Source organism: Pongo pygmaeus, chromosome 6, assembly GCF_028885625.2.
Source record: "Pongo pygmaeus isolate AG05252 chromosome 6, NHGRI_mPonPyg2-v2.0_pri, whole genome shotgun sequence".
NCBI classification, from domain to species: Eukaryota; Metazoa; Chordata; class Mammalia; order Primates; family Hominidae; genus Pongo; species Pongo pygmaeus.
Genome location: NC_072379.2, coordinates 42,015,072 through 42,042,313, shown reverse-complemented (window position 1 = coordinate 42,042,313; position 27,242 = coordinate 42,015,072). Strand labels below are relative to the sequence as shown.

General features: G+C 50.8%; 3 protein-coding genes across 5 annotated transcripts in view; 1 reads left to right on the top strand and 2 right to left on the bottom strand.

Moving 5' to 3' along the window:
- Window positions 1-27,242, top strand: part of OGDH (oxoglutarate dehydrogenase) — a 481,583-nt gene that overhangs the window by 329,440 nt on the left and 124,901 nt on the right. The gene's annotated exons all lie outside the window — the stretch shown is intronic.
- DDX56 (DEAD-box helicase 56) lies at window positions 9,969-21,288 on the bottom strand. Its single transcript, XM_054494724.2, has 14 exons — window positions 17,984-21,288; window positions 17,729-17,890; window positions 17,036-17,196; window positions 16,720-16,890; window positions 16,493-16,583; window positions 15,638-15,882; window positions 14,899-15,018; window positions 14,154-14,267; window positions 13,948-14,042; window positions 13,270-13,343; window positions 13,043-13,132; window positions 12,258-12,363; window positions 10,586-10,662; window positions 9,969-10,244 (listed from the first exon to the last, which is right to left on the bottom strand). Exons 1-14 carry the CDS (start codon window positions 18,041-18,043, stop codon window positions 10,167-10,169), a joined length of 1,644 nt encoding a protein of 547 aa, XP_054350699.1. The 5' UTR covers window positions 18,044-21,288; the 3' UTR covers window positions 9,969-10,166.
- TMED4 (transmembrane p24 trafficking protein 4) lies at window positions 22,433-26,622 on the bottom strand. Of its 3 annotated transcripts, none has more exons than XM_054494728.2 (5): window positions 26,592-26,622; window positions 25,846-25,946; window positions 25,574-25,699; window positions 25,218-25,364; window positions 22,433-23,748 (listed from the first exon to the last, which is right to left on the bottom strand). In XM_054494728.2, exons 2-5 carry the CDS (start codon window positions 25,927-25,929, stop codon window positions 23,599-23,601), a joined length of 507 nt encoding a protein of 168 aa, XP_054350703.1. In that variant the 5' UTR covers window positions 25,930-25,946; window positions 26,592-26,622; the 3' UTR covers window positions 22,433-23,598. The 3 variants fall into 3 exon arrangements, with proteins under 3 accessions (XP_054350703.1, XP_054350702.1, XP_054350700.1); XM_054494727.2 differs by lacking the exon at window positions 26,592-26,622 and adding an exon at window positions 26,153-26,402; XM_054494725.2 differs by lacking the exon at window positions 26,592-26,622 and adding an exon at window positions 26,169-26,402.

The following is a 27,242-nucleotide window of genomic DNA, read 5'->3' as shown; positions in this document are numbered from 1 at the left end:
TCAAGACCAGCCTAACCAACATGGCAAAACCCCGTCTCTACTAAAAATGCAAAAATTAGCCGGGCGTGGAAATTAGCCAGGTACCACACGTGGCTAATTTTTGTATTTTTAGTAGAGACGGGGTTTTGCTATGTTGGCCAGGCTGGTCTTGAACTCCTGACCTCAGTTGATCTGCCCACTTCTGCCTCTCAAAGTGCTGGGATTACAGGCATGAGCACACCATGCCCAGCGGAGATACTTTCTTTTTTATATTTTGAGATAAGAAAAGCTTTATTTAAAGTCAACTGGCAAGGAAGGAGGGAATGCTCAATCTCTTTCTGAGCTAGGGGTTGGGTTGGGTTTTATAAGCATAGGGTAATGAGGCATGATCTAATTGGATCTCACAATGAGGTGATGCTGGAAGGTAATATCTGACTGGATCCTGCCATGGGGTGATGCCAGAGCTTGAGCTGATTGGATCCTGGATCCTGCCATGTGGTGTCTGATGTTTTGTTTTTTTAACTTTTTTTTTTTTTTTTTTTTTGAGACAGAGTCTCGCTCTGTCATCCAAACTGGAGTGCAGTGGAGCGATCTCGGCCTACTGCAACCTCTGCCTCCCAAGTTCAAGCAATTCTCCTGCCTCAGCCTCCCGAGTAGCTGGGATTACAGGCAAGGGCCACCACACCTGGCTTTTTTTTTTTTTTTTTTGATAGAGACAGGGTTTCACCACATTGGCCAGGCTGGTCTCAAACTCCTGACCTCAAGTGATCTGCCCACCTCGGCCTCCCAAAGGGCTGGGATTACAGGCATGAGCTACCATGCCTGGTCTTGTTTTTTAACTTTTATTTTACGTTAAGTTGTACACATGCAGGTTTGTTATATAGGTAAACTTGTGTCGTGGGGGTTTGTTGTACAGATTATTTTTTCGCCCAGGTACTAAGCCTAGTACCCAATAGTTATTTTTCCTGCTCCTCTCCCTCCTCCCACCCTCCACTGGGCTCCAGCATCTGTCGTTCCCCTCTTAGTGCCCATGTGTTCTCATCATTTAGTGAGAGAATATAAGTGAGAATATGTGGTATTTGGTTTTCTGTTCCTGCGTTAGTTTGCTAAGGATAATGGCCTCCAGCTCCATCCATGTTCCTGCAAAGGACATAATCACATGTCTTTTTTATGGCTGCATAGTATTCCATGGCATATATGTACCACATTTTCTTTATCCAATCTGTCATTGATGGGCATTTAGGTTGATTCCATGTCTTTACTATTGTGAATAGTGCTGCAATGAACAGACGTGTGTATGTGTCTTTATGGTAGAACAACTTACATTCCTTTGGGTATATACCCAGTAATGGGATTGCTGGGTGGAATGGTAGTTCTGCCTTTAGGTGTCTGAGGAATTGCCATGCTGCTTTCCACAGTGGTTGACCTAATTTACACTCCCACCAACACTGTACCAGTGTTCCCTTTTCTCTACAACCTTGCCAGCATGTTATTTTTTCTTTTTTTTACTTTTTAATAATAGCCATTCTGGCTGATGTGAGATGGTATCTCATTGTGGTTTTGATTTCTGTTTCTTTAATGATCAGTGATATTGAGTTTTTTTTCAAATGTTTGTTGGTTGCATGTATGTCTTCTTTTGAAAAGTGTCTAGGAATGAGATACTTTCACCACTTCTATTCAACATAGTATTAAAAGTTCTAACCAGAGCAATTTGGCAAAAATGAAATGAAAAGAAAAGAGAAGAGAGAAAGAGAGAGAGACAAAGAGAGGGAGAGAGGGAGGGAGGGAAAAGGGAAGGGGAAGGGAAAGGGGAAGGGGAGGAAGGAAGGAAAAGAGTGTCCAAATTAGAAAAAAATTAAACTTATCTCTATTTGCAGATAGATTTTATATTCTAAAACAGTAAATACTCCACTGAAAATGTATTACAACTTGTCTGAGTGTGGTGGAGCATGCCTATAATCCCAGCACTTTGGGAGACTGAGGCAGGACAATCACTTGAGCCCAGGAGTTCAAGACCAGCCTGGGCAACAACGTGAGACCCCATCTCTACAAAAAATAAAATAATTAGCCGGGCATGCTGGCATGCCTGTAGTCCCAGCTATTCAGGAGGCTGAGGCAGGAGGATTGTTTGAGTCCTGGCAATGGAGGCTGCAGTGAGCTATAACCGTGCCACTGCACTCCAGCCTAGACAACAGGGTGAGACCCTATCTCAAAAATTTTTTTTAATAAAAAAAATTACTAGAACTAATAAATGAACTTGGCAAAATTATAGGATACAAAATCAATACACAAAAATCAGATGCATTTCCTTCCTTCCTTCCCTTCCTTCCTTTCTCTTTCTTTTTCTTTCTTTTCTCTTTTTTTCTTTCTTTCTTTCCTTTCTTTCTTTCTCTTTCTTTCTTTTCTTCTTTCTTTCTTCCTGTCTTTTTTCTTTTTGAGACAGGGTCTCACTTGTCACCCAGGCTGGAGTGCAGTGACACGATCATCGCTAACTGCAGTCTTGACCTCCCAGGCTCAAGCAGTTCTCCCACCGTAGCCTTCGGAGTAGCTAGGAGGGACTACAGGTGCTTATCACCATGCCTGGCTAATCTTCCCCCTCCCTCCTTCTCCTCCCCGCTTCCCCCCTCCCCTCCCCTCCCCTCTGCTCTCCTTTCCTTTCCTTTCCTTGACAGGGTCTTGATCTGTCGCTCAGGCTGGAGTGCAATGGCATGATCTCAGCTCACTGCAACTTCCGCCTCCCCAGTTCTAAGTGATTCTCTTGCCTCAGCCTCCTGAGTAACTAGGATTACAGGTGCGCCACCACGCCCGGCTAATTTTGTATTTTTAGTAGAGACAGGGTTTCACCATGTTGGCCAGGCTGGTCTCAAACTCCTGACCTCAGGTGATACACCCGCCTTAGCCTCCCAAAGTGCTGGGATTACAGGCGTGAGCCACTGCACCCAGCCCCTGGCTAATTTTTTTAATTTTTATTTTTAGAGATGGCATTTCACTGTGTTGCCCAGGCTGGTCTTGAACTCCTGGCCTCAAGTGATCCTCGCTCTTCAGCCTCCTGAATTGCTGGGATTATAAGTGAGGGCCACCACGCCTGACTTTAGCACCACTTATCTTGACACATGAAAAAGATAAACCATTCTGTTCCCACTGTTCCTGCCATCTGGTGGTCTCTTACTTGCAGTTGTATACACTCCTAACTGATGTACCTGTAATTCCCTGCCGTCCACCACCTGACTATTAGCACCCCTTCTCCTACTGTTGCCCCACAGCAGAGTCCTCAACCTCAACACTATGGACATTTTCAACCACAGAACTCTCCTGTGGGGGCTGCCTTGTACATTGTATGATTTTAACAGTATCCCTGGCCTCTTCCCACCTAATGCCAGTAGCATCCATTGCCCAGATATGATAACCTAAAATGTTTCTTGGCTGGGACAGTGGCTCACACCTGTAATCCCAGCACTTTGGGAGGCTGAGGCATGTGGATCACTTGAGGTTAGGAGTTCATGACCAGCCTGGCCAACATGGTGAAACCATATCTCCTAAAAATACAAAAATTAGCTGGGTGTGGTGGCACATGCCTGTAGTCCCAACTACTCGGGAGGCTGAGGCAGGAGAATCACTTGAACCCGGGAGGTGGATGGAGGTTGTAGTGAGCCAAGAACACACCACTGCACTCCAGCCTGGGCAACGGAGCAAGACTCTGTCTCAAAAAACAAACAAACAAAAACGACAATATTTCCATACTTTCCCAAAAGCCCCACTGGGGCAAATCTGGCCAAGAACCACCACCCTGCAGGAAGCCTATGCTAAGCCAACTAATCTGCTCCCTCCACCCAGCTCTGCTATAACCAAGCCAAGCCTGTCTCTCAGGCTTCTCTGGGCCTTCCCAACACCTGCCCATAGAATCTCCTTGGCAGTGAGGATTTCTACCACCACCCAGGCGTGAATGGTCTCTCCCTCCTCTGGCCATGATAGCAGGGGTTGGCTGTCTCCCTTGGCACTTGGCCTAACCATCACTGCATTCACGCATTTTGCTTCTGGAAGCTGAGGTCCCGGTTCCTGGGGCGGGGGCCATACCTCCTACACCAAGAATCCTTGCACCTATAGGGGTCCAATTTGTACATTTCAGTGATTGTATTAGATACTTGGCTTCAGGAATACACCTGCAGTCAGGACCCGTTGCTGTCAAAGCCATAGACTCAGGGCTGTGTGACCCTCCATCTCCCCACTGCTGGAACAGCCACAAGCAGTTCAGGAGCCTGGTCCCCCAGCCCACTGCTGAGAAGAAGGGCGTGTAGGTCCATGCAGAGGATGAGGCAGGCTGAATCTATAAATGTTCGGGAGGTCTCAAGTACTTCCTGAGGGCTCCCTGAAGGGGAGGATGAGCAGCTCTGCCCTGACTGTTGCTCCCAGCATCCCAGCTGCAGGTTCTGATGGAAGAGGGTCTTAGCCTGGGCAGGGCTAAGATGGTGAAGCCAGACCACTAGGGGTAGCCACCAGAAATGGAGATCACATGTCAAGGCTGAGGGGAGACAAGGTCTGGGGACTGGCCCTACATGCTTACTCTCCACTGTACAAGCATCAGTTGCTTCTCACATTCATCCCAGCCCTGCAAGCTGATGGGCAGCCTTCATCCTGGACCCTTTGTCTTCTGTGGTGGTCCCCCTCGACACAGAACTGCATTTTCTAACCCTGAACCAACAAGTTGTACAGTGAGCTGTGGGGAACAAAAGGGGCCATGAGAGGGGCCTGAAGCAGAGTCTCCCAGATGGGAGCAGGCATGGGCCCCTGCCTACGCCTGATACCCCTGGCCTTGACAAACATGAGACCCGTGGAGGATGAGGATGAGGGCTTCCTGTCTGAGCCCTGAGTCATGGAGGTGACACAGAGGGAGGGTCCTGCCTGCTGCATGGGGGGCACAGAGTCCAGCTCCATGCGGTGCTATTCCTACCACATCCTTCCCTCTGCTTTTAACTGGAATTAGTCCTCAAGAGCCTCAGGCAGTAGAAAGGTTGTGAAAAGAGAATTACCTCCAGGGCATTAAGGATACTCTCAGGGAAAAGCTTTTAATGAACCACTGGACTCAGGAACACACGCATGTGCAACTTGGCATGGTCCTTGCCTCCGAAGAGCTCCCACACCAAGGTGGGGACAGGCCCCAGCAATTAGAGCTTCATGAGGTCAGAGCAGCATCAGACACACAGAGGAGGATGCCCAGCCCAGGCTGGCGCTCAGGAAGACTTCCTGGAGGAGGCCACGCATGGGTCAGAGAGGCCTCACAACCTACGGTTGCACATTTAGCAAATAAAAAGCAGGATGCCCAGGCATATTGGAATTTCAGAGAAACAGTGAATATCTGTTTTAGCATATGTCCCAAATATTGGACAGGACACGGTTATCCTGTAAAATTCCTCATTATTTGAAATTCCAATCTAGCTAGACATCTCCTACTTTACCTGGCCTCCCACGTCACCATGACTTTCGGATTAAGTGTTGGGCTCAGAGAAGGGATGTGACAGAGGAGTTTCATATCCAGGACTTGAACCTAGGTATCCCACCTCCAATTCCAGACTAGAGTCTGACAGACACAGCACCTCCCCTCTACCACTTAGCCAAGTGACATTGGGCTGGCTCGTCAATCTAAGCTTTTGCCAATCTGCAAAATAAATGTGTGTGGTGGATATTAAAGCCTTGCCTCTCAAATGTGGACTAGAGACCAGCACCTTTGGGCTCACCTGGGACGGAGGTGAGAACTCAAATGCAGAACCCCAGGCTGTGCCCTAGACGTATTCTCATGGAAGTATGGAGACACATCCCAGAAGGCAATGGTGGATTCAACAGGCATTGGGAGGTGCTAGCACAGAGCTGGGCTGCAACAGGCGTGCCAGGTGCCTGAGCCACTTCAGCCCCTACAGGAACCCTTGGAGGGGACATTTTACCCCCACTTACAGGTGAGAACCTACAGAAGGCCAAGAAAAGTGACATGCCTTCCCTGTACGAGACCATACAGTCAGAAAGTGGCCATCGTGGTCTGACCTGGCCACTGTGCCCACAGAGCACCTGGGACATTGAGGCGAGCCACAGCAGGATGCTGCGTGGTAGAGGCAGCCCTTGGGGTGTTCGTCTGAAGACCCCCTTGATGTGCCTTGTTCTTTAGCCCACTGGTGCCACAGATACCCTCGGTGCATTCTACGCCAAACCTACTGCATCTCAGCAGGTTTGCAGATAGGCTGGAGGGATAACAAGACACGATGCATTGAGTTCTGAAAACATTTCAGGATAAATAAACTAACTACTGTGCATTTGCCCAGTGTCATGCCTGGCACAGAGCAGGTCTACTTGGCCAAGGCACGTTCCCCTCTGCAATGATGAACCACTCCTTCCCTTCCTTACCCTTGTAAACGTGGCTGTGAGGAATGGAAGAGCAGCAACTCACAGCCTGTTCCACAAGGCAGGAGTCTTACATAATGATGTTCCTGGGGAAAAGGATGACAGCTGACAGGGGCACCTTCCCTGCTCAAATTCAACTTTATCACCATTGCCTCTTGGGGCCCCTGCCCCTGAAGTCCAAAGTCTCACAACTAATTCCCCCAAAGCTGAGTCATTCATCCTTAGCAGATGCAGGCAGAGAATCCGCTAGGCTGGGAATGCACCCTGAGCCTTTTGTGCTCCAGGTCCAGAGGTTTCTGGGCACACCACTGTCCTCCCATCTGCTATCACCAGCTATATCATCACAATGCTGTTGGCTGGGTGTGGTGGCTCACGCCTGTAATCCCAGAACTTTGGGAGGCTGAGGCGGGTAGATCACCCAAGGTCAGGAGTTCATCCTGGCCAACATGGTGAAATCCCATCTCTACAAAAATACAAAAATTAGCCAGGCATGATGGGGGGTGCCTGTAATCCCAGCTACTCAGGAGGCTGAGGCGGGAGAATCGCTTGAACCCAGGAGGCGGAGGTTGTAGTGAGCCGAGATGGCGCCACTGCACTCTAGCCTGGGTGACAGAACAAGACTCCATGTCAAAAAAAAAAAAAAAAAAAAAAAAGAAAAAGAAAAAGAATGCCCTTGTTTTCAAAAACCCTCCATCTTCTGTATCTTTTGAATTTTTAACATGTGACTATTACATTTTTTTAAAAAATCGAATTTTCAGCCCCCATTGCATATTTTGGTAACAACCCTCTGGTCTTTTCACCCTCAAATGTGCAGGGATCCCTCCCACCCCAGGGAATTTGCACATGCTGTCTCCCCTGCTAGGATTGCTGTTCCCTCCCACCCTTCCCACCTCAGCATAAACCTCGCTTTCTCAAGGAAGCCAGCATTCTCTCCAACTGGGTGAGGGCCCCTTATAGCCCTCCAGTACCCTGAACTCCCAACAACATGACTATTGAGCAGTCTGCATCGGCTGACCATCTCTGCTCCTTGCTTCATAGACTGTGCCTTGTCCATCCGATTCCAGACCCTAGCACAGTCCACACACCCAGGCACCCATTCACGTATAGGTGTGGGCAAAACTGTGCCAGCCCAGAGTGGAGAGGCCACTGCATTCTCCTGACCTTCCTGCTTGAGCCAGGGCGTCACCAGCCTGAAAACCATCCAAGCTTCTCTGCTGTTTAGTGAAGCCTTAGGCTTCCACGCAGCACGTGCCACACCCCTTTCCTCCCTTCCAGGCCCACACACCCTCTGTGCTGTTTGGCCCTGGACGGCCCTAGGTTCATTTGCCCATAGCACACACACCCTCATCCAAGGCCTGCCCCAGTCCTGATTTGCACGTTTGTGCAAAGGGCACAGGCTTTGGCCAGAGATTTAAGTCCAAGAGGCCAACACTGAGTGCCTGTTTGTTCACACGTAAATGGGCACATGGTACCTGCCTCCCACGTGGGGTGTTGAACGAGCCCTGTATACTTACTTTCTCTCTGTAGTCTCAGGATACGAAGATGGACCTTCCTGTTCTTTATTTTTTAAAGATAGAGTCTCACGGCCAGGCATGGTGGCTCACGCCTGTAATCCCAGCACTTTGGGAGGCCGAGGTGGGTGGATCACCTGAGGTCAGGAGTTCAAGACCAGCCTGACCAACATGGTGAAACTCTGTCTCTACTAAAAATACAAAAAACTTAGCCAGGAGTGGTGGCGTCCACCTGTAATCCCAGCTACTCAGGAGGTTGAGGCAGGGAGAATTGCTTGAACCTGGGAGGCAGAGGTTGCAGTGAGCTGAGATTGCACCACCGCACTCCAGCCTGGGCAATAAAGCGAGACTCTGTCTCAAAAAAAAAAAAAAAAAAAGAGAGAGAGAGAGAGAGGGTCTCGGTATGTTGCCCAGGATGGAGTGCAGTTGCGTGATCATACAGCCTCGAACTTCTGGGCTCAAACAATCCTCCCATTCTTTCCAATGCCCTGGCCCCAGAGCACCCACGTGGTGCCTAACCCCATAGCAAAAACCCCCGTGGTACCAGCTACTCCACCAGGGTGGACAGTCCAGAACCCAAATCCTGCAAAGAACCTAATTCACCAGGCAACTTCTAAGCCTCATCTTCCCCACCTAAAACATAGAAATAGCTTCCCCCAGGGATGCCGTTAGGAGGAAGGAATGTACACTTTGAACAAACAGCCACCATACCTTTACCCAAACTCCTCTGCTCCGGGCCCAGACCCTGCTGTCCCCAGGCAGGAATACAGCATAAGGCTGGCTCCATGTTCCTCTACCCCACCCCGCAAAGAAGGAAATCACTGGAGAAACCAATCTCCTCTCCATCAGGGTGGCTCTGGGATACAAACTCTTGGTAGGGTGTGCCTGGAAGTGACAGGGTCAGAGAGATAAACGTAGTGGAGACAGACTGTGCATCACTTTAGAACACAGCTTGGCCAAAACATCCAGAGCACTCACTGTCCCCAGGACCAGCCTCAGCACTCCATGAAGCCAAGTGGGAAGGCCAACCTAGGGCAAGGACCAGGCCTCAGCACTGCAGGCACTCTCTGCCCTGTCTCGTCTTCCAAGAGGTGGAAGTGATGCCCATTGATAGGGTCTGTGCAGTTGACAGATGTCTCCCAGCAGATGCTCAAATGGTTGCTCTTTATCTCCAGTTCCATTAACTCTTTTTCCTTCTGAATACTGCTAACCACCAAACTGCAAGAATATCGTCTGCAGCTCCTTAGCAGCTCTAGTTCACACCTGCCCAGAAAATACTACCGTCCTGCCCCCATCATACACACTGGCTTCATGGAAATCCTTGGGTGTTAACAGAAGAGGAGCAGGGATCATGGAAGCCCCAAATCTCGGGTCCTGCTAGCTTCAGTCCTACCATGACCAAAGGTCCAGACTCCCTCGTCTCTGTACAAGCTTTTGCCAAGCAAAAACTTGGTTCTTTCTAAAATACTCAGGCACTCTCCTAGTTTCTCCCCACTCTCCCGCTGCCCCAACCTCCTCATGCCCCCAGCCTGGCCTTGTGACGCCTGGTAAGCAGGTGACATGCAATCTAGAACCCCAAGCCAGCAGAGAAGCCCAGCCTTCAGGCTGAGAAGGCAGCTGGAGAGCTCAGGCCAGGGCACAAGGAACAGTACATGTGTGTGTATGTTACACCACCACTTATGCACATAACACACAGACACAGCTCACACATCAACAGTTGTTCCGAAAGGGACCAGCAGATAGCTGCCCTGGCTTCTCTAAGGAAGAGCAGGCAGCTTCCCCACAAATCTACATGTGCGTGTGCTCAGGGAGAGGAAGGCTGGCGGTCAGGAAGGCCCATCTCCCAGCCTGATCCCAGGCAGCAGGGCTGCAGGAGCTGGGCAGGAAGGCTCTGGGCCGGCCATAGCCACCTGCCAGCAAGGGCAGGCTTCTCTTCTCATGGCTGGGGCAGCTCTGCACAGCTGACCTCTGCTGGCCAAGTGAAGCACTACATGCAGCCGCAGAGCCAGGCGCAGCTGTCTTCCAGAAGTTTCCCGACTCCTGATGTTTTGGGGATTCGAATAGTCCTTTTCATATGCCGGAGGCACAAACTGGGGCAGCTAAAATTTTTATTCTGTTGTCAAGGGGCAAGATGCCAGGTTGGAAGTGCCAAGGAGCTAAAGGGCCCAGCACTGCCGGCCCCAGAATTGTCTGTTCAGGCTGTGCAGTAAGCACCAGAGCCTCGCCTGTCCACGAAGGGTGTAAGCCCGTGCTCCACAATGTGCTCAGCTCCAGAGAGGCTCAACAACCTCAGGAGGGCTTGGCTGTGGGTCTGAATTTCTTTCCTTTGTGCTTGAAGCTGCGCAGTGGGTTCTGGGACTTCGCTCTCTAAGGAGGCAAAGTCACAGGTTAGTTGGGGGAATCAGGCCGACAGACTATCCACCCACCCACCCACCCAACTGAGAAAGACACAAAGGGAGCCGTGCCAGCAACTGGCCAACACCAGAAGGTGCTGCAGATAAGGAAATGCGGAAAGGCAGCTGGGGAAAGAAAAGCAGGGCCTGCAGGCGGCTGCAAAAGTACCCCTATCCCACACCAGATTTTTGGGGCCCGGTTCTAGGGTGCCCTCTCTTCCCCTCCCTAGGGCAAGGCGCCTACACATTCTGGTGATGACAAACGAGCAGATGGGGAGGAGTCCTGCAGCTGTCCGCAGTCCCCAGGAGCCATACCTTGGCCTTCCTACAAGAGGAAGACAGCTTCTTCCGCTTCTTGTGAGGGCGCACCAGGCCACGGAGAGCAGGAGGAACTGGAAGAGATGCTTGCCTGAGCAGTGGGCTCACCGCTACTGCTCCCACCCCTGCCCTCCCACTGATTCTGCAGCAAATTCTCCAATTCTGACCGAACTGGCAGCCTATGACATACATCTATTCACTATCACATCTGCACAGGGCCAGGAGAATGTGAGCACCTTAGACTTCCACTATCTAAATCACTCTCCTATATTGTTTAGATTTGTTGCAATAAACATGTAACAAGAAAGAAAAAGACAGGCATCCTTAAAGAAAGAAAATGTAGCTGAAATAAAAGTCAACAGGTAGTTTCTTCACCTGTGGCCCATTACTACAGATCCAGGGGGCCCTGCATCCCAGCTGCACCTGATCTTGGCTCTGTCTTCACCTTACCCACCCCATGGACTCCCCCAGGCCAACCACACCTGGGCCCTCCCCTTCAAATGTCAAACATCCCACATCCTGACACCTTTCCACCTTCTCCTGGCCCTTCTAAACCTCCTGGCCACACCTTGGCAAGTGACTCTGCTATAGCAGCAGACTGGGTTCCTGAGGCCAAAGTTCCAGCCTTACCTTCTCCCTCCCTATCCACCCTCCCAACTCCCCTCCTCACATCTCAGGCCAGGACCTGGACTGGGGTCTCCTCTAGCTCACTGTCCCGTGGGAACCCGGCCCCCACTGCTCTCTCTCTGGCATTTTCATGTTCCCATCTCTTCTGGATCCTTCCTTTCCCAGTGCCCAGGCTTTTCCTGCCCTGGAACATTCCATCTCCACCCTTTGTCACATCCACAGCAGCAACATCACACCCGCTGGGTGGCTGCAGGTCCAGGCTGAGCAGACCCTGTGGCATTGGGAAGGGTCCTGTACTGGCTGCCCACAGCCTCCTCTCCACCACTCTCCTCCTTCAATCCATTTTAGGCATAAAAGTCACACCTACTCATTACCAAAAACACCTCCTATGAGACACTGAAAGAAGTCATTACCCAGAGCCTGCCAAAGATGAGGAGAGGTGCCCAGCTTTAATGGTCACATAAAGCTCTAGCCTGGGCTGCACCACAGAAACCAATCCCAGGGTCCTGACCTCATGCCTGCCAACCCCTGCATCCCTCGCACCACCACTGGCTCTTCTCTTGCTACCTTGTCTGTTTAGGCCTTACAGAGTCTGTCTCCCTGCTGACTGTTCTTACCCAGAGACTCCACAGATGCCTCTTCAGCAGCTGCTAATCTTGAGTCTTTTGCAGCACAGGTGGCTCTCTCTGCCTCCTACCCGTGACTCTCTCCCAAACCTGTTCACTCCCTTCGACCCATGGATGGCCATTTGGCCCAGCTCTGGAGACCACCTGGCCTGAAATGCTGGGTCTGCCACCCACCCTGCACTACCTCAATTTCCTCATCTCTACAATGGAGACAGCAACAGCTAACCCGTGGGACCAAGCAAACAAGTTTAGAAACACAGGGGTGTGCCTGTTTACATGCCCGCGTGCTGCCAGGATCTCCAGGTTCTATTCTGCCTGAGCATCCCGAGCACCAAGCACAGGGGCTGACCCAGCAGCGGAGAAATTGATGCCACTTCCCTAGCCTGCTGCCTCCTGCCCTGTCAGGCCACACTCACCCAGATAGTCAGGAACATGGCCCAGGTGGGGCTTCACCACTGCGGGGTGCAAAGGTAGGTCATGCCGCAGCAGCTGGAGGTCCCTAGGGTTGTCTTCAAAGTATGTCTGCCGGGGGAAGAGGGACAGCCACAGAGTGAGCATCTTTCTTGTGTGACTTCACAGACCTAGCTTTTCAAAGGATAACACAGTCATGTGTTTCAAAAGGCATGAGGCAGCTGCTTCTGCGCATTTCTCAGAACCTTCCGGGAGTGGATGTTTCCATTTTCCCTTCTCCATGACACGCATGGCAGTACTCTGCACGCCCTTTTGCTGGGCATCATCTTACAGACTGTTCCATATGGACACGCAACCAACCTCATTCCTTCCCACGTAACCTTCGGCTCTGGATGCACCTGAGTTTACCTAGCAAGCCCCCTATGATGGCCCCAGGCTGTTTCCATCTTTTGGTTCCATGATAATGCCATGGATGGATGAATGCAGGCACATGCTTGACTGTGCACGTTCACAAGTGTGACCAGGATTAAGTTCCAGAAGTGGAATTTTAGATGAAAGGACACATGAGCTCGTAATTCTGCTGGACAGTGTCCACCATAAGGTTGTGCCAATTTACCACCAAGCGGAGCAGACTGGCTTCCTTCCATGATTCTGGGTCCATTTCCTCCCCTTCTGTGCCAAAAGCCAGAAAACCGCCCAGTTCTCTGCTTCTCACCACTCGGAGCTCAGCCCGTCTCCAAAAAGGGCAGCCGTCTAAGATCTATCCCCTTCTCACCTCCCACCCCCTCACCTTAAGCTTCTCAGAGTGCAGAAGCTCCTCCTTGATCTCCTTCAATCTTGCCTCCCGAATGGCCTGCTTAGTCACTGAGCGCATGGCATCCTGGGGGTGGACACTGAAGGTCAAGACAGTGAGGCTGCCCCAAATCCTCCCTTCACACCTGGATGCTCAGCAACACGGTGCAATCCCTGGGCCACAGCCCCTCCCCTCTCATTCCCCTCCCCACCACAGCAGCTCACCCTGCAGCGATAGCGGAAGCCCTCGATCTCCTCCATCTGGAACTGGTAGGGGAGCAGAATGGGGCCCCTGTTCTCTGTGGAGAGGAAAGCAGTGAGGGTCGCACAGGCTGAGGCCTTAGGACAGGGTCTTCACTGGACACCTCCTGCACCTCCTCCTTGGGGGAAACCAGCAGGGGACCCACCACCTTCCTGGGATGCTGAACATGCAGCTTAGCTGTACCTGGGCCTCTTACAGTGATGACCCATCTGTCCCCGTGTGTGGATGGGGGTGGCCTGTGTGGCCCCAAGCCCAAGAACCCGTCACCCACTCTCTTCTCCTCTCCCAAGGAGTACCCCATGGTATTCCTTGGGAGTCAAGGTACCCTGTGACGATGGCCACAGAGAGCAGTCTAGGACCACCCAGCACCCTGGGGTCAGGTGCTGTCCTGAGCTGTCACAGCAGCCTGTCAGGTCACTCAACGCTCATGAGGCAGACAGTAAACACAACTTTGGACAAACTACCTCAATTTGTTTATCTCTCGAGGGGGACAGTGCCTGCCACTCAGGGCAGAACAAAGATGGATGGTGGAAGTGGCCTGTCACACTATGTTGTGACCTCTGTCATCATTATCATGGAATTTTAAAGCATCATGAGAGAAGCCTGACCCTGGCCCAGGACCACAAGAGCCAGGCTCTTACCTCCACTAAGAAGCTCCTCAATCTTGCCTAAGTGGGACTGCTCCGTGGGCAGCACAAAGGTTAAGACTATGCCTGGGTTGTTAGCGCGTGCTGTCCTGCAAGGGGAGACAGTGCAACTTGCATCTCCAACCCGCAGGCTCTGTCCAGCACACCCCGAGTCCCTCAGCGTGCCCACCACGCAGATGCCTGGGCCATCACACTACTACCTGCCAGCTCGATGGATGTAGGCCTCAGGGGTTGGGGGAAGATCAAAGTTGAGCACAGCAGACACATGGTGGAAGTCTATGCCCCGGGCCACACCTGCCTCCAGATCAGAGGCCCTGCAGAGATAACTCAATGTCAGCTGGACCCTTCCTCTCCTCTGGGCACGTATTCACAAGCTGAATCAGCAAAACTTCCTCTAAACAATGCCTGTAGATCATAAGACCCTGACATACAGAGGACTCTTCAACAATGGAACCGTTCCAGGAGTCAGGGTTTCCTGGGGCAGCCTGGAGCTTTGACATGTAGACAAATCTTGGCCTGACCTCTGTTCTGGGACAACAGCAGAACTCATTGCCCTACCTGGTGATCTGAGAACCAACCCTGAGCTAGTCAAGCCTTCAGCTGGACAGAGACTGGAAAGTTGGGTGGTTCCTTTTCCCTTCAGAAATATGCTCACTGCAAGTCACAGCCATACCACCCATGCAGGATGGGCCATCTCCCCTTCAGGGCTCTGCATGCCAACAACCCCGGCAGTTTTGCCCTTCGTGGTGCATGTGCAGTGTGCACCATCCACTCCCTTCTCTATATCCAGGCAGCTGAGCAAGAACCTGTGGGGCTCTCTGGGCTACACTACGAGCCAGGCCTGGAAGGTTTGGCTCCCTGCTCTGTGCACTCTGGTTTTAGTCTTCCAAAAAGTTAAAACACAGGCATTTCTGGGGAGGGATGGAAAAAGAGGCATGGACTCACTTGTCCCCTTTGGGCCCTCGGCCCCGACGCTTGCCCTTGACCGGGGCCCCCAGGACTTCAGCATCAGTTGCTATGACACAGTCGTAGAAGCCTTGGTTGAACTGTGAGATGATGTGGCACCTGCAGCCAAGAGCGGACAGAGAATCAGCTCGGCAGAGCAAGCTCAAGGCCCCACTGTCATCCCTAGTATCACAGTAACCATCACCCTTTCCTTTCTCCTCTTCTTAATCTCTTTCCCTACTTAATCATTGTGCCTCAGTTTCCTCAGCTGGAAATAAAATAATTATAGGGCTTTGTTTTGTTTTTTTGAGACAGAGTTTCTTGTTGCCCAGGCTGGAGTGCAATGGCACGATCTCGGCTCACTGCAACCTCCACCTCCCGGGTTCAAGCAATTCTCCTGTCTCAGCTTCCTGAGTAGCTGGGATTACAGGCGCCTGCCACCATGTCCGGCTAATTTTTGTATTTTTAGTAGAGACGGGGTTTCACCTGCTGGCCAGGCTGGTCTTGAACTCCCGACCTCAGGCGATCTGCCCACCTCGGCCTCCCAAAGTGCTGGGATTACAGCAGGCATAAGCCACGGCGCCCGGCCATGATAGGTATTTTGGAGTTGGGAGAAGTCATTATCAGTCACATCTAGAACCTGGCCCCTACTAAGTGCTTAAGAAACAGAACATTAACTGGGTCCCCTTTCCATCTCTATCTTCAACTTATTTCAACCAAGATGTTGGCTGTGGCAGACCTGGAGCGCAGTGGAAGCTCTCCATTGAGCACACAGGTGGGGATGCTGAACTGCTCCAGGAACAGGCGTAGCCGGTAACTCCGCTCTAGAGTGTTGACAAAGAGCAAAGACTTGCCCCGAATCAATGACAGCTTGAGCAGGGCATACAGCAGGAGGAATTTGTCTTCCTCAGTCTCACAGACCACCTGAAACTGCTGTAACTGGTCTGGCCCAGGCAGCTGGGACTCCTGTAACTTAAGGGTAACCTGGGGAGAAAACAGGCCTGTGGTCAGAAAGGAAAAGAACACAGAGATGGTATGGCCACTTACTCACCAACCAAAGCATCAACATTTTAGTGCAGGGCAGAGATGCATTTAAGGATTCCTGGCACCCTAAGTCTCCTCCAGTTTTGTAACCTAAAACCCCAAAATGCCCTTATTGTTGTGGTATATAGAGTATACCACATAAACCATATATAAAATACTTCCAAGCACAGAACAAAGAGAAACACATCAAAAAAGGACTACATCGAGGAGGGAAGGCCTACAGCAACAGGCCTTCTGAAAGGTAAACTTTACTTAAGATGAGAACCTTGGCCTTAGAATTTTGGCTCTGCTGCTCAAAGCTGCCCCTTAGGGGAGGTCCTTGCTCAGGATTTTAGGCAAAGCATGGCCTGAAACGGGAGACATCCCTTGTGGACACTTGGAAATATATACTGATTTTAGACCACTAACTTTTACTGCCTCAGGACCAGGGATGAGACACTAAGTGACAACTGTCCCACCCAAAACACCAAAGGCTCCCCTAAGAAGGAGCATCAAGATCTTTGAGTGCCCCCATGCCTGCAGCTCCAGACACTTCCATGGTGCCTCTTACCGGGTTATGTAATACCAGCTCCTTGAGTGCTTGTACGTCCTCGTTAAAAGTAGCCGACATGAGAAAAGCCTGGTAAATCCGGGGCAAGTGACTGAAATGAAAGAGTCCAGTCAGATTCCAGCTCCAAGGGCCGCTAATTGCAGTAACTGGCTTCCAGCCACCCCGCTCTCGTCCCAACTCCTCCTCACAGATGTTTCCACTAGGAATCACACCCACCTCTGCCTTACCAGAGGAGACTCTTGAGCTCTTCTTCAAAGCCAAAGGAAAAAAGAAGATCAGCTTCGTCCACCACCAAAAGCTCCAGGGAGTCACGAAGTTTCAGGCTGTCTTGTTGCAAGTGGCTTAATATGCGAGATGGGGTCCCCACTACCACATCTGGCTTCTCCATCAGCACAGCTCTGCAGGTGGGCAAGACATCAGTATCAGGGAGAATGTAGCAGCTGGGATCTCACTCTAGACTTGCTCTCTTTTTTGCCACACACAAACCCAACCCCACAACACTGTGTAGCTTCATTCAGGTACAGCTTTGCTGCTTTTACCCACCTCTGAGAGGCTGAGTCTTCAGCAGCTGAGACATTGGCCACTCGGACATCCCGAGCACAGTAGGTAGCCAGCTGCTGAATCATGGACTGTGCCTGCCGTGCCAGCTCCTTGGTAGGAACAAGAACAAGGCCTCTCACTGCCTGTTCTACCACCGGACCTGTCTGTAAGAATATGAATTAAAGACTTTAGCCAGCAGTGCACATCACTGTGTCCACGTGTCTCTACCCCTTCCAGCCTACCCGACCCATCTGCTACAACACTACTCAGCAGTACTTTGATCATCTATCACTCTGCCCGCCTCAGAATGCAGAGTGGAGAGTTCTTTCCCTAGGCACTGACCCTCAAAAAGAATAATGTACTCTGATGTTTATGAAGCTACTTTAAATGTACTAGTTATGAAGCTAAATTCTCACAATAATTCTATAAGTAGAAAAGAGAGATGTGCTCCCTTTTTATGTAAGAAAGAAAAGAAAGTGCTTTGTCGAAGATGACGCAAAGGTTGGTGGTAGCAAGGCCAGACAAGGATCCAGGTAACCTGAACTCCAGCCCAGAGTGTTTGCCACAACAGCACCAGGTTCTCAGGCCGGCCTGCACGGGTACAGGGCCAAGAGAAAACCTCAGACAAACGGGAACCGCCCTTCCCAGGCTTTTGGAGCTTGCCTCCTTCCTCCCCTCAGCTCTCTCGTTACCCACCGCCTTCCTATGGAGCAACAGCTGCAGCATCGGAATAGCATAAGCGGCCGTCTTCCCGGAGCCCGTGCGGGCCCGAGCCAGGAGATCCTTCCCTTCTAGGGCCAGTGGGATGGCCTTTTCCTGGATCAGCGTAGGTCGCGACCAGCCCAGATCGGTGACAGCCTAGGAGAGACCAGGAGTGCGGTTCAAGCGGCGTGAAAAGTGATGGCGCGCCCCGCGGAGCCCGTAAGCCGGCCCCCCAGCCCTCGCGTGTACCTGAAGGAGCCGGGGATCAAGGCCCATGTGTTCGAAGCCCAGTGCTTCAGAGTCCTCCATGGCACTGCTCAGTAGCGCAGCACGCACGCGCTGCAGGAAAAACGCCACGGACGCGAGCGGGAGCAAAGCAACAACCAATCGGCTTCGGAGACGAAGTCACTTCCCGGAAGTGCTGGCGCCTAGGCTTCCGGTGCTCGGACGGAGCTCTGCGACTGCGCAGTCCCAGGGACGGGGATCTAGTAGGAGGCGGTGGAGCGGCCGTGCTGGGGTCGACGGGGTACTTTGGACTACAGAGCCGCTCCACTGGCTCTTCCGGCGTTCCCGGACAGCGCTGACGCACCTGATTCTCGCGACCTGCAGGAGAAGCCTCGGCCGGGGCCGAGGGCCGAGGTCGTGATGGGCATGACAGTCTCTCTGCTTGGTTAGGGTTAGTGTCCCGCCGGGCACATCACCCTATGATGGAGCCACTGAGATAGACTGGGCTGAGGGGAACCGGTTGGAATAATGAGCCATGGCAGCAACTGCCTGAGAGAGAGGACCGGCGGGTTGCTGTAGGGCTCCCTAACCGGGCTGCCTGTCAGTCACCTGCACAGCTTGGTTTCTGTTCTTTGTGTCCCAAGTCTGACCCGGGTCACCAGTTAAGACCCGTGTCAGACTTCTGACCTACAGACTTGCGTCGTTTTAAGCCACTAAATTTGTGGTAATTTGTTACAGTAGCAATAGGAAACTAATACAGGTGAGGACTAAGAATCCTAATCACAAATCTTTTTTTTTTTTGAGACATGGTCTGACTGTCACCCAGGCTGGCGCGATCTCAGGCTCAACTGGTCCTCCCACCTCAGTCTCCTGGAAAGTTAAGAATACCCGGACGCACCACCACGTCCAGTTAGCGTGTATGTATGTATGTACGTACGTGTGTGTGTGTGTGTGTATGTGTATATATGTATCTCCTCCTCCTCTCCCCCTCTCTTCTTTCTAGATGGGGTTTCGACACGTTGCCCAGGACGGTTTTGAACTCCTGGGGCCAAGCGATCTGCCTTCCTCGGCCTCCCAAAGTGCTGGGATTACAGGCCCGAACCACTGCTCCTGGCCCATAAGTCTTTCAGTGTAGAAGAGGGAAGCAGAAGAGGTCAAAGTGGTGCCATGTGAGAGCTCAACCCACCCTTGCTGGAGGAAGGAAGCCAGAGCCAATCTGGAAGAGGCAAGGAAACAGACCTTTGTGATTACATTAGGCCCATCCAGATGATCCAGGATCATCTATTTTACAGTCATCTGATTAGCAATTTCTCTTTTGTCATGTTAGGTAACATATTCACGTGTTTCAGAGTGGTAGGCCATTATTCTGCCTACCATACCACCCAACACAAATCTACATTAAGACTATATCTGATAGTTGCACAGGAATCTATGTCAACAAGCTTCCAGGATGATCCTGTGCATCCTATCTGATGCAGCCCAGCATCTGAGTACCAGAGACTAGCATCTGGCTGTTAGGTTAGGAGAGATCAGCTCATGCACCAACAGGTAGTCATGCTGGGACCAAATGATGAAGATAGGTGCAACTAGTCCCAGTGAGAGCTGGGGAATTGGGCTGGGATAATAGAGGATGTTAAGAATGGAGTGTCCCCTCAACCCCAGAACTTTTTTTTCTTTTTTTGTGGTAAGGAGGGAGAAGGCTGTTTGGTAAGGATGTTGTAAACTCTGAGAAAGCAGGAATTTCAAAAGAGTCAAGGGTAGTATTGGGGGAAAAATCACCAGAATTTTTGTGTGTACACCCTAACTACTGTTTTGTTTTTGTTTTTTAGAAGGAGTCTCACTCTGTCACCCAGGCTGGAGTACAGTGGCGTGATCTCAGCTCACTGCAAGCTCCACCTCCCGGGTTCACGCCATTCTCTTGCCTCAGCCTCCCGAGTAGCTGGGACTACAGGCACCTGCCACCACACCCGGCTAATTTTTTGTATTTTTAGTAGAGACGGGGTTTCACAATGTTAGCCAAGATGGTCTCGATCTCCTGACCTTGTGATCTGCCCACCTCGGCCTCCCAAAGTGCTGGGATTACAGGCGTGAGCCACCGCGTCCGGCCCCTAACTGCTGTTTTTTAAAAAACTTTTTAGGTCACAACCTATCTGCAAATATGACACACCAGTATGGAAATCCTTATTCTTCTCACAGCCACCAGCTATTGGCCCATCCACTGACCATCCCAATTCCACCTGCCTTATCAGTGGAAAGGTGAAATGTATGTCCACTTTTTCCTCACACCATTCCCCTTTCTATCAAAAACTACCAAGAGAAACCCAGGACCTACCAAAATAGTTAAGATGTGCTCCACTGTGTCTACTGCCAGCCAAACCTGTTGAAGGCCAGCTCAACCCTAATCTGTGCCTTCCTGTCTTCTCACAAATGTAGCCTGATTTGCCGGCTAGATTTCTAGTAACAGCCACAGAGCAGAAATGTGTCCCTTCCCAATATGTCACATAATCCCCAAGAGCCTCAGGCCAGAAGTCTACAACATGTAACTAGTTCAAAGGACATGATTTTTCTCTGCATTAATTCTAACATGAGGAATACTGAAAACTCTTTTAAACATCTGAAGAATTTCAGCAATTCACAATTCACCTTACTGGACTGTTACACTGTCATCCAGATTTAGAAATAGGAGGATATAAAACTATTAAATGGAAAAGCCTAGAGAACTAAATTGCTTTTTTTTTTTTTTTTTTTTTTTTTCTGAGACAGAGTCTCACTCTGTCCCCCAGGCTGGAGTGCAGTGGCTCGAGTTCTGCTCACTGCAACCTCCTCCCAGGTTCAAGTGATTCTCCTGCCTCAGCTTCCTGAATAGCTGGGATTACAGGCACACACTACCATGCCTGGCTAATTTTTATACTTTTAGTAGAGACGGGTTTTCACCATGTTGGCCAGCCTGGTCTCAAACTGCTGACCTCAGGCGATCCCCTTGCCTTGGCCTCCCAAAGTGCTGGGATTATAGGCGTGAGCCACCCCACCTGGCCCTAAATTGTGTTTTGTTTTTTTTTTTTCCCAGATGGGATCGCTCTGTTGCCCAGACTGGAGTGCAGTGGTGCGATCATGGCTCACTGCAGCCTTGACCTCCCAGACTCAAGTGATCTTTCCACCTCAGCCTCTCAAGTAGCTGGGACTATAGGCATGTGCCACCAGCTAAATTTTTTGTATTTTTTGCAGAGACAAGATTTCGCCGTGTTGCCCAGGCTGGTCTCAAACTCCTGGGCTATAGGGATCCACCCATCTTGGCTTCCCAAAGTGCTAGGATTACAGGCGTGAGCCACCGTGCCCAGCCCACATGTATTTTTAAGAGTAAAAATAGCCAGGCACAGTGGGGTATACCTGTAGTACCAGCTACTTGGGAAGGTAAGGTAGAAAGATCACTTGAACCTGGGAGCTCAAGGTTGCTTTGAGCTGTGATGGCACCACTGCACTCCAGCCTTGGGGACAGAGCAAGACCCCATCACCTGTGCCCGGCCAGCTCACACCTGTAATCCCAGCACTTTGGGAGGCAAGACGGGTCACCTGAAGTCAGAAGTTCAAGACCAGCCTGGTCAACATGGTGAAACCCTGTCTACTAAAAATACAAAAATTAGCTGGGCATGGTGGCGGGCGCCTATAATCCCAGCTACTTGGGAGTCTGAGGCAGGAGAATCTCTTGAACTCAGGAGGTGGAGGTTAAAGCGAGCCAAGATTGCACCACTGCACTCCAGCCTGGGCGATAGAGTGAGACTCCATCTCAAAAATAAATAAATGAATAAGATAAAATAAAAATACAAAAATTAGCTGGGTGTAGTGGTGGGTGTCTGTAATCCCAGCTACTCAGGTAGCTGAGGCAGAACTGCTTGAACCCGGGAGGCAGAGGTTGCAGTGAGCCAAGATCACGACACTACACTCCAGCCTGGGCGACAGAGCAAGACTGTCTCAAAAAATAAATAAATAAAAATAAAAATATATATATATAAATAGGTACATATATGGTATAGGACATAAGAAATAACAAAAGGAGAAGAATTTAGTTCTGTAGGTCAGATAATTTAATAAATATTTCAAATAAATATATAATAAAAACAAATAAAATGTCAAAAATGGGGAACTAATGGTATTAAGTTTTATATAGAAGGGCATGAGGGAAGTCTATTAAAATTTGTTCAAATTTATGATTGAGAGGGCTAAGAAGGTACTTAATTTCCTCAGATGATACTTTGCGAACATGTGGTCTATTTGGTTGACCTTTGCAAATAGTTGAACAACCACACCGTGTATTCCCATACCCGCTAGACTGCCTGTCCAGGCCAAGCCTTAGTACCACGAGTCCACAGTGAAGTCCACTCCAGGTCATCTCCATAGGTAGCCCAGGCACCTTTCCTCTTTTCCTTTAGGTGCCTCCCCTCTGCCCACAACCTCTTATTTCATTTCAAACACAGCTATTACAACATGTTTTATTTCACTGGAAAATTCTGTAAAGAACCAAATCTGGTTCCCTTGAAGAAAACATTTAGCACAGCTTAAATAAAAGTTGAGAAGGAGGGTAAGAGTGTATTGCCCCATGCTAGCTCTGTTGCTACCTTACCTCTGACTCTAAGGCCCTGTGGGATGAAAAGCAGGTATCCAAAAGAACTCTGCTTGGCCCTCTGATACGGCCTTGAGGTCAGCCCCGGTGCCTGCTTTCTGGCCCACAGACCGCTGAAATCCTAGGAGCTGCCATGGGAGTTACCAAAAATATGTGAATAAACTGAATGCAGAGGCTGAGGCAGGTGGATCAACTGAGGTCAGGAGTCTAAGACCAGCCTGGCCAACATGGTAAAACCCCATCTCTACTAAAAATACAAAAATTAGCTGAGCATGGTGGCGGGCACCTGTAATCCCAGCTACTCAGGAGACTGAGGCAGGAGAATCATTTGAACCCGGGACGCAGAGGTTGCCAGTGAGCTGAGATCACGCCATTGCACTCCAGCCTGGGCAACAAGAGCAAAACTCAAAAAAAAAAAAAAAAAAAACCCGAAAAACAAAACCCAGAATGCAGAAACTGCATTGGTGTTTTGAGCTAGTTACAGGCAGTAACACTTCTACTAGGAAGGAAAATATATAATTTATCCAAAAATAGTTCTAAGATATAGAAAAACATTTCAATCCTCTAGGGCCAAGACCTGCCCCTTATTTACATTCACAAAGCCATTGAGTGAACCCAGAACTGACCAGCAGACAGTGAGGCAGGGCCTGCTCTGCGGCACATGCCAGTCACCTACTGCGTAAGTGGACAAAGAGAGAGCAGAAGGTAATGGAGAGAGTTTTCATTTGCTTATTTAGTGAAAAACAGAGGACAATCACTTGAGGCAAAAGAAACAGGACTGAGTCCTGGGTTAGTTCTGATTCCTCACAAGCCCTAAGACAGATTTTGAAAGATTGGACTAATGTCATGTGTCCTTAAGAACCAGGGTCAGCAAGTGGCTGATCTGAATGGTTTGTGGCCATGGAACCAATGTGACTTATTCTCTTTCATTTTTTTCCCTAAAAATCCAGGTGGATAAAGGACTGTGTGGGGAAAGTACCAAATAAATGAGGTAAAAAGGAAGGTTAATACAAAGAGGGCACTACACAAGCTTCTTGGCCTCAAAGAAGCTCTTGAGGTGACGCATCTGCCAAATGCCAGTGAGGATGAGGATGACAGTCTGAGCAATGGACCACCATAGGACCCTCTGGTTGGTGCTCTCGCTCGTCAGTCGGAAGCGCTCTTCACGATACTGTGTGGGGCAACACAGGGTTAAGTGAGCAGGAGAAACAGTCTGGCTGTTGTGAGGTCCCTCCCTGCGTGTAACTACTCAACTCCAGGACCAAACTCCTTTTGGAATACTATCTGTGACTCCATTAGGAGTGCTATGGTCTCCCCACTGAGGCTGCCCCAAGAAAGGGACAGGCTGTCCCTCCACAAGCATCTCTGTTGGGACTGAAATCATGATCCTACCATTTCCAACAAGATTCCAAGAAAAACAGGTAGGCAATGGCTATTACTAGATTGTGAACTGTCCTTTCTTCACTTTATTTTATAGAGCTTAAAAATGACTACTGAAAGCAAAATGTGGCACATGCATACAATGGAATATTAGCCTTAAGGAAAGAAATTCTGACACGTGCTATAACATGGATGAACTGTGAGAACATTATACTCAGTGAAATAAGCCAGTCACAAAAGGACAAATACTGAATGATTTTGCTTATATGAGGTAGGGTAGTCAGGATCATAGAGACAGAAAGTAGAATGGTGGGTGTCAGGAGAAAAGGAAACGGGAAGTTATTGTTTATAATAAGTACAGATTTGCTGGGTGTAGTGGCTCACGCCTGTAATCCCAACACTTTGGGAGGCTGCAGCAGTGGATTGCCTGAGGTCAGGAGTTCAAGACCAGCCTGGCCAACATGGTGAAACCCAGTCTCTGCTAAAAACACAAAAATGAGCCAGGCATGGTGGCACTTGCCTGTAATCCCAGCTACTCGGGAGGCTGAGGCAGGAGAATTGCTTGAACCTGGGAGGCGGAGGGTGCAGTGAGCCGAGACCGCACCACTGCGCTCCAGCCTGGGCAACAGAGCGAGACTCCATCTCAAAAACAAAACAAAATAAGTACAGATTTTTAGTTTGAAAAGATGAAAAAGTTCTGGAGCTGGATGATGGTGTTGGTAGCACAACATTATGAATGCACTTAATACCACTGAACTATATACTTATTCGACAGTTAAAATGGCACATTTGGTGTTATATTTTACCACAATAAAAAGTTTTGATAAAAAAGCAAAACAGGCAGGGCACGGTGGCTCACACCTGTAATCCCAGCACTTTGGGAGGCTGAGGCAGGTGGATCACTTGATGTCAGGAGTTCGAGACTAGCCTGACCAACATGGAGAAACCCCGTCTCTACTAAAAGTACAAAATTAGCCGGGCATGGTGGCGCATGCCTGTAATCCCAGCTACTCAGGAGGCTGAGGCAGGAGAATCGCTTGAACCTGGGGAGGCGGAGGTTGCAGTGAGCCAAGATCATGGCATTGCACTCCAGCCTGGGCAACAAGAGTGAAACTCCGTCTCAAAAACAAACAAACTACCTATCTAAACCAATACCTCTTCCATTCTCTGCAGAGCTGATCTCCCAAGCAGAAACTTGAGTAGGTATAGTGGGTATAAAGGTCAACTGCCCTCTCCAATTACAAGGAGATATGCACTTACCCTTTGGTAATCCTGCTCCTTCTGAATCTGTTCCACCTGATCAAGCAACTGGCGGGCGCGGAGCTGTAGCTCCGTCAGCTTATCTTTTGCAGCAATCTCAGGGTAGTTGTTGGCATGCTCCCCAACCTGGATGTCGAGATGCACACGCTACAAGGAAACATGGAATGTATGAGTGGTGGGGCCTCCAGTTGTCTGTTTCAGGGTATGGAACCCACTATTGTCCCTGGCTGTGGAGCAGAAGGCAACATCTGTCTCCCCAATTCTGACTGTGCTACAAAGTTTCACAATGATGATAAATCAAAATTTGGAAACAAGTGAGAGATTCTAAGCTGAAGCCAAAGAGAAAATCCTCTTACCAGTTTGCCGCCAGCGAAGAGAGCCATCCTGGTAGAGTTGGAGTGTAGACAGATTTGATGGTCACCGGGCGTGTGGGAGGTGAACGTGAAGCGGCCCTCCGAGCCGTACTGCCGGGACAGCACCACCTGCAACATGTGAGTGAAGGCCCCACCTTTATACCGCAGCCTCTCCAAGTGCAAGCTCCTGTCCCTTAAGGCCTCCTCCAGGCAGTGCTTTACACCCCACGGGAACTCCACTGAAGAACGGCTGCGTGGGCCAACGCCAGCCTTACCTTGCCGTCGGGGTCCTTCACTTCCACGTGCATGCCCAGGCCAGGGGTCGAGGGCAGAAAGACCTCCTTCTGCTTATCCCACATCTGGGTACGATAGTTGCCTGCGGGGCAGACACATAGTCACGACCGGCCCTAGTGGGCCGCCTCTCCGCCCAGCCCCCTCCGACGTGCGGCCCGGAGCTCTAGGCAGGGGGCCTGGCGTCCTCGGGGCACCCTCAGGCTAGGTATTGGGGGGCCAGCGACCCGGCTGGGCTCGGGAGAAGGGAGCGCCGCCGAGGGCTGAGCTGGGTACAAAGGGCCTCCCCACCCTCAGCCCGCCTGACCGATGACCATGGTCTCGTCGGGGATTTCCTCGATGAAACACCGCTTCTCGGTCTCGCCGATGTGGAAGTAGAGCCCCCAGGCGCCTGTGGCGCACAGCGCGAGAAGCAGCAGTGCCTGCCGCCCCATCGCCCGCAAAGGCCCAGCCCCGACACCTGCCATCGCGCCTCACCCCCTAAGCGCCTGCGCACATTTGCGCATCGCTCTGCGCCTGCGCGCCACCCTAGCGACCCTGAGAGTTAGGGGAAGAGGACGCCTGCGCAGTGATATGCACTCGCCGTCTCCTGCAACCCCATCCGTACCGAACACTGCCGAGCCCCGCCCCCTCACACAGCCCGGCGCCCGCCTACCCCCGCAACGAGGGTAGAGGGCGCATGCGCAATGACATTCGCCCTTAATTTCTTTCCCCTTACACCACAGCTTACCTCCGGCATCTCGCAGGGGAGGCGCGCCTGCACAGTCACGCCTGCGCAGTCACGCCCGCCCTCGGCCCCAGTTAGCTATTTGGGTCTCGGAGCACCAAGGAGACGGTGGACGGAATCTGGCCAGGCTTCGTGGCTACGATGGCCTGAAGCGTGCCTTTTGGGTTGTCAGCTCGGGCTCACGAGTGTTTTCTGTGCTAAATACAAAAAGCCCTGTGATGTTTTTCTTTGCGTGTCCACCTATCTGACTCGTAAGAACCGAGGCTGAATCCAAACCCACACTGTCACGTCGGGAGAGCCTGCCGCGGCGAGCCTCCGCGAGCGGGCATTTCTTGGGTGGGGACCAAAAGCCCAGTGCTGCCATAGTTTCGGATCATTCTTTTAAGAAGCTGGGGCCGGGCGCGGTGGCTGGCACCTGTAATCCCAGCACTCTGGGAGGCTGAGGCGGGCGGATCCCTTGAGCCCAGGAGTTCGAGACCAGCCTGGGCAACATGGTGAAACCCCCGTCGCTACAAAAAATACAAAAAATTAACCGGTGTGGTGGTGTGCGCATGTAGTCCCAGCTACTTGGGAGGCTGAGGCAGGAGAATCGCTGGAACCCAGGAGGTCGAGGATGCATTAAGCAGTGATCGCGCTCCAGCCTGGGCGACCGAG

What these genes read in the sequence shown, in the direction of transcription:
- DDX56 (XM_054494724.2), bottom strand. Translation starts at nt 18,043, where the DNA reads ATGGAGGACTCTGAAGCACTGGGCTTCGAACACATGGGCCTTGATCCC. An exon ending in TGAGGAGCTTCTTAGTGGAG is followed by an intron (nt 13,344 to 13,947) that starts GTAAGAGCCTGG and finishes TCCTCTCCACAG; the next exon opens with AGAACAGGGGCCCCATTCTG. An exon ending in TGCACTCTGAGAAGCTTAAG is followed by an intron (nt 12,364 to 13,042) that starts GTGAGGGGGTGG and finishes TTCCCCCGGCAG; the next exon opens with ACATACTTTGAAGACAACCC.
- TMED4 (XM_054494725.2), bottom strand. Translation starts at nt 26,328, where the DNA reads ATGGCAGGTGTCGGGGCTGGGCCTTTGCGGGCGATGGGGCGGCAGGCA. An exon ending in CGACGAGACCATGGTCATCG is followed by an intron (nt 25,947 to 26,168) that starts GTCAGGCGGGCT and finishes TCTGCCCCGCAG; the next exon opens with GCAACTATCGTACCCAGATG. An exon ending in TGAAGGACCCCGACGGCAAG is followed by an intron (nt 25,700 to 25,845) that starts GTAAGGCTGGCG and finishes CACATGTTGCAG; the next exon opens with GTGGTGCTGTCCCGGCAGTA.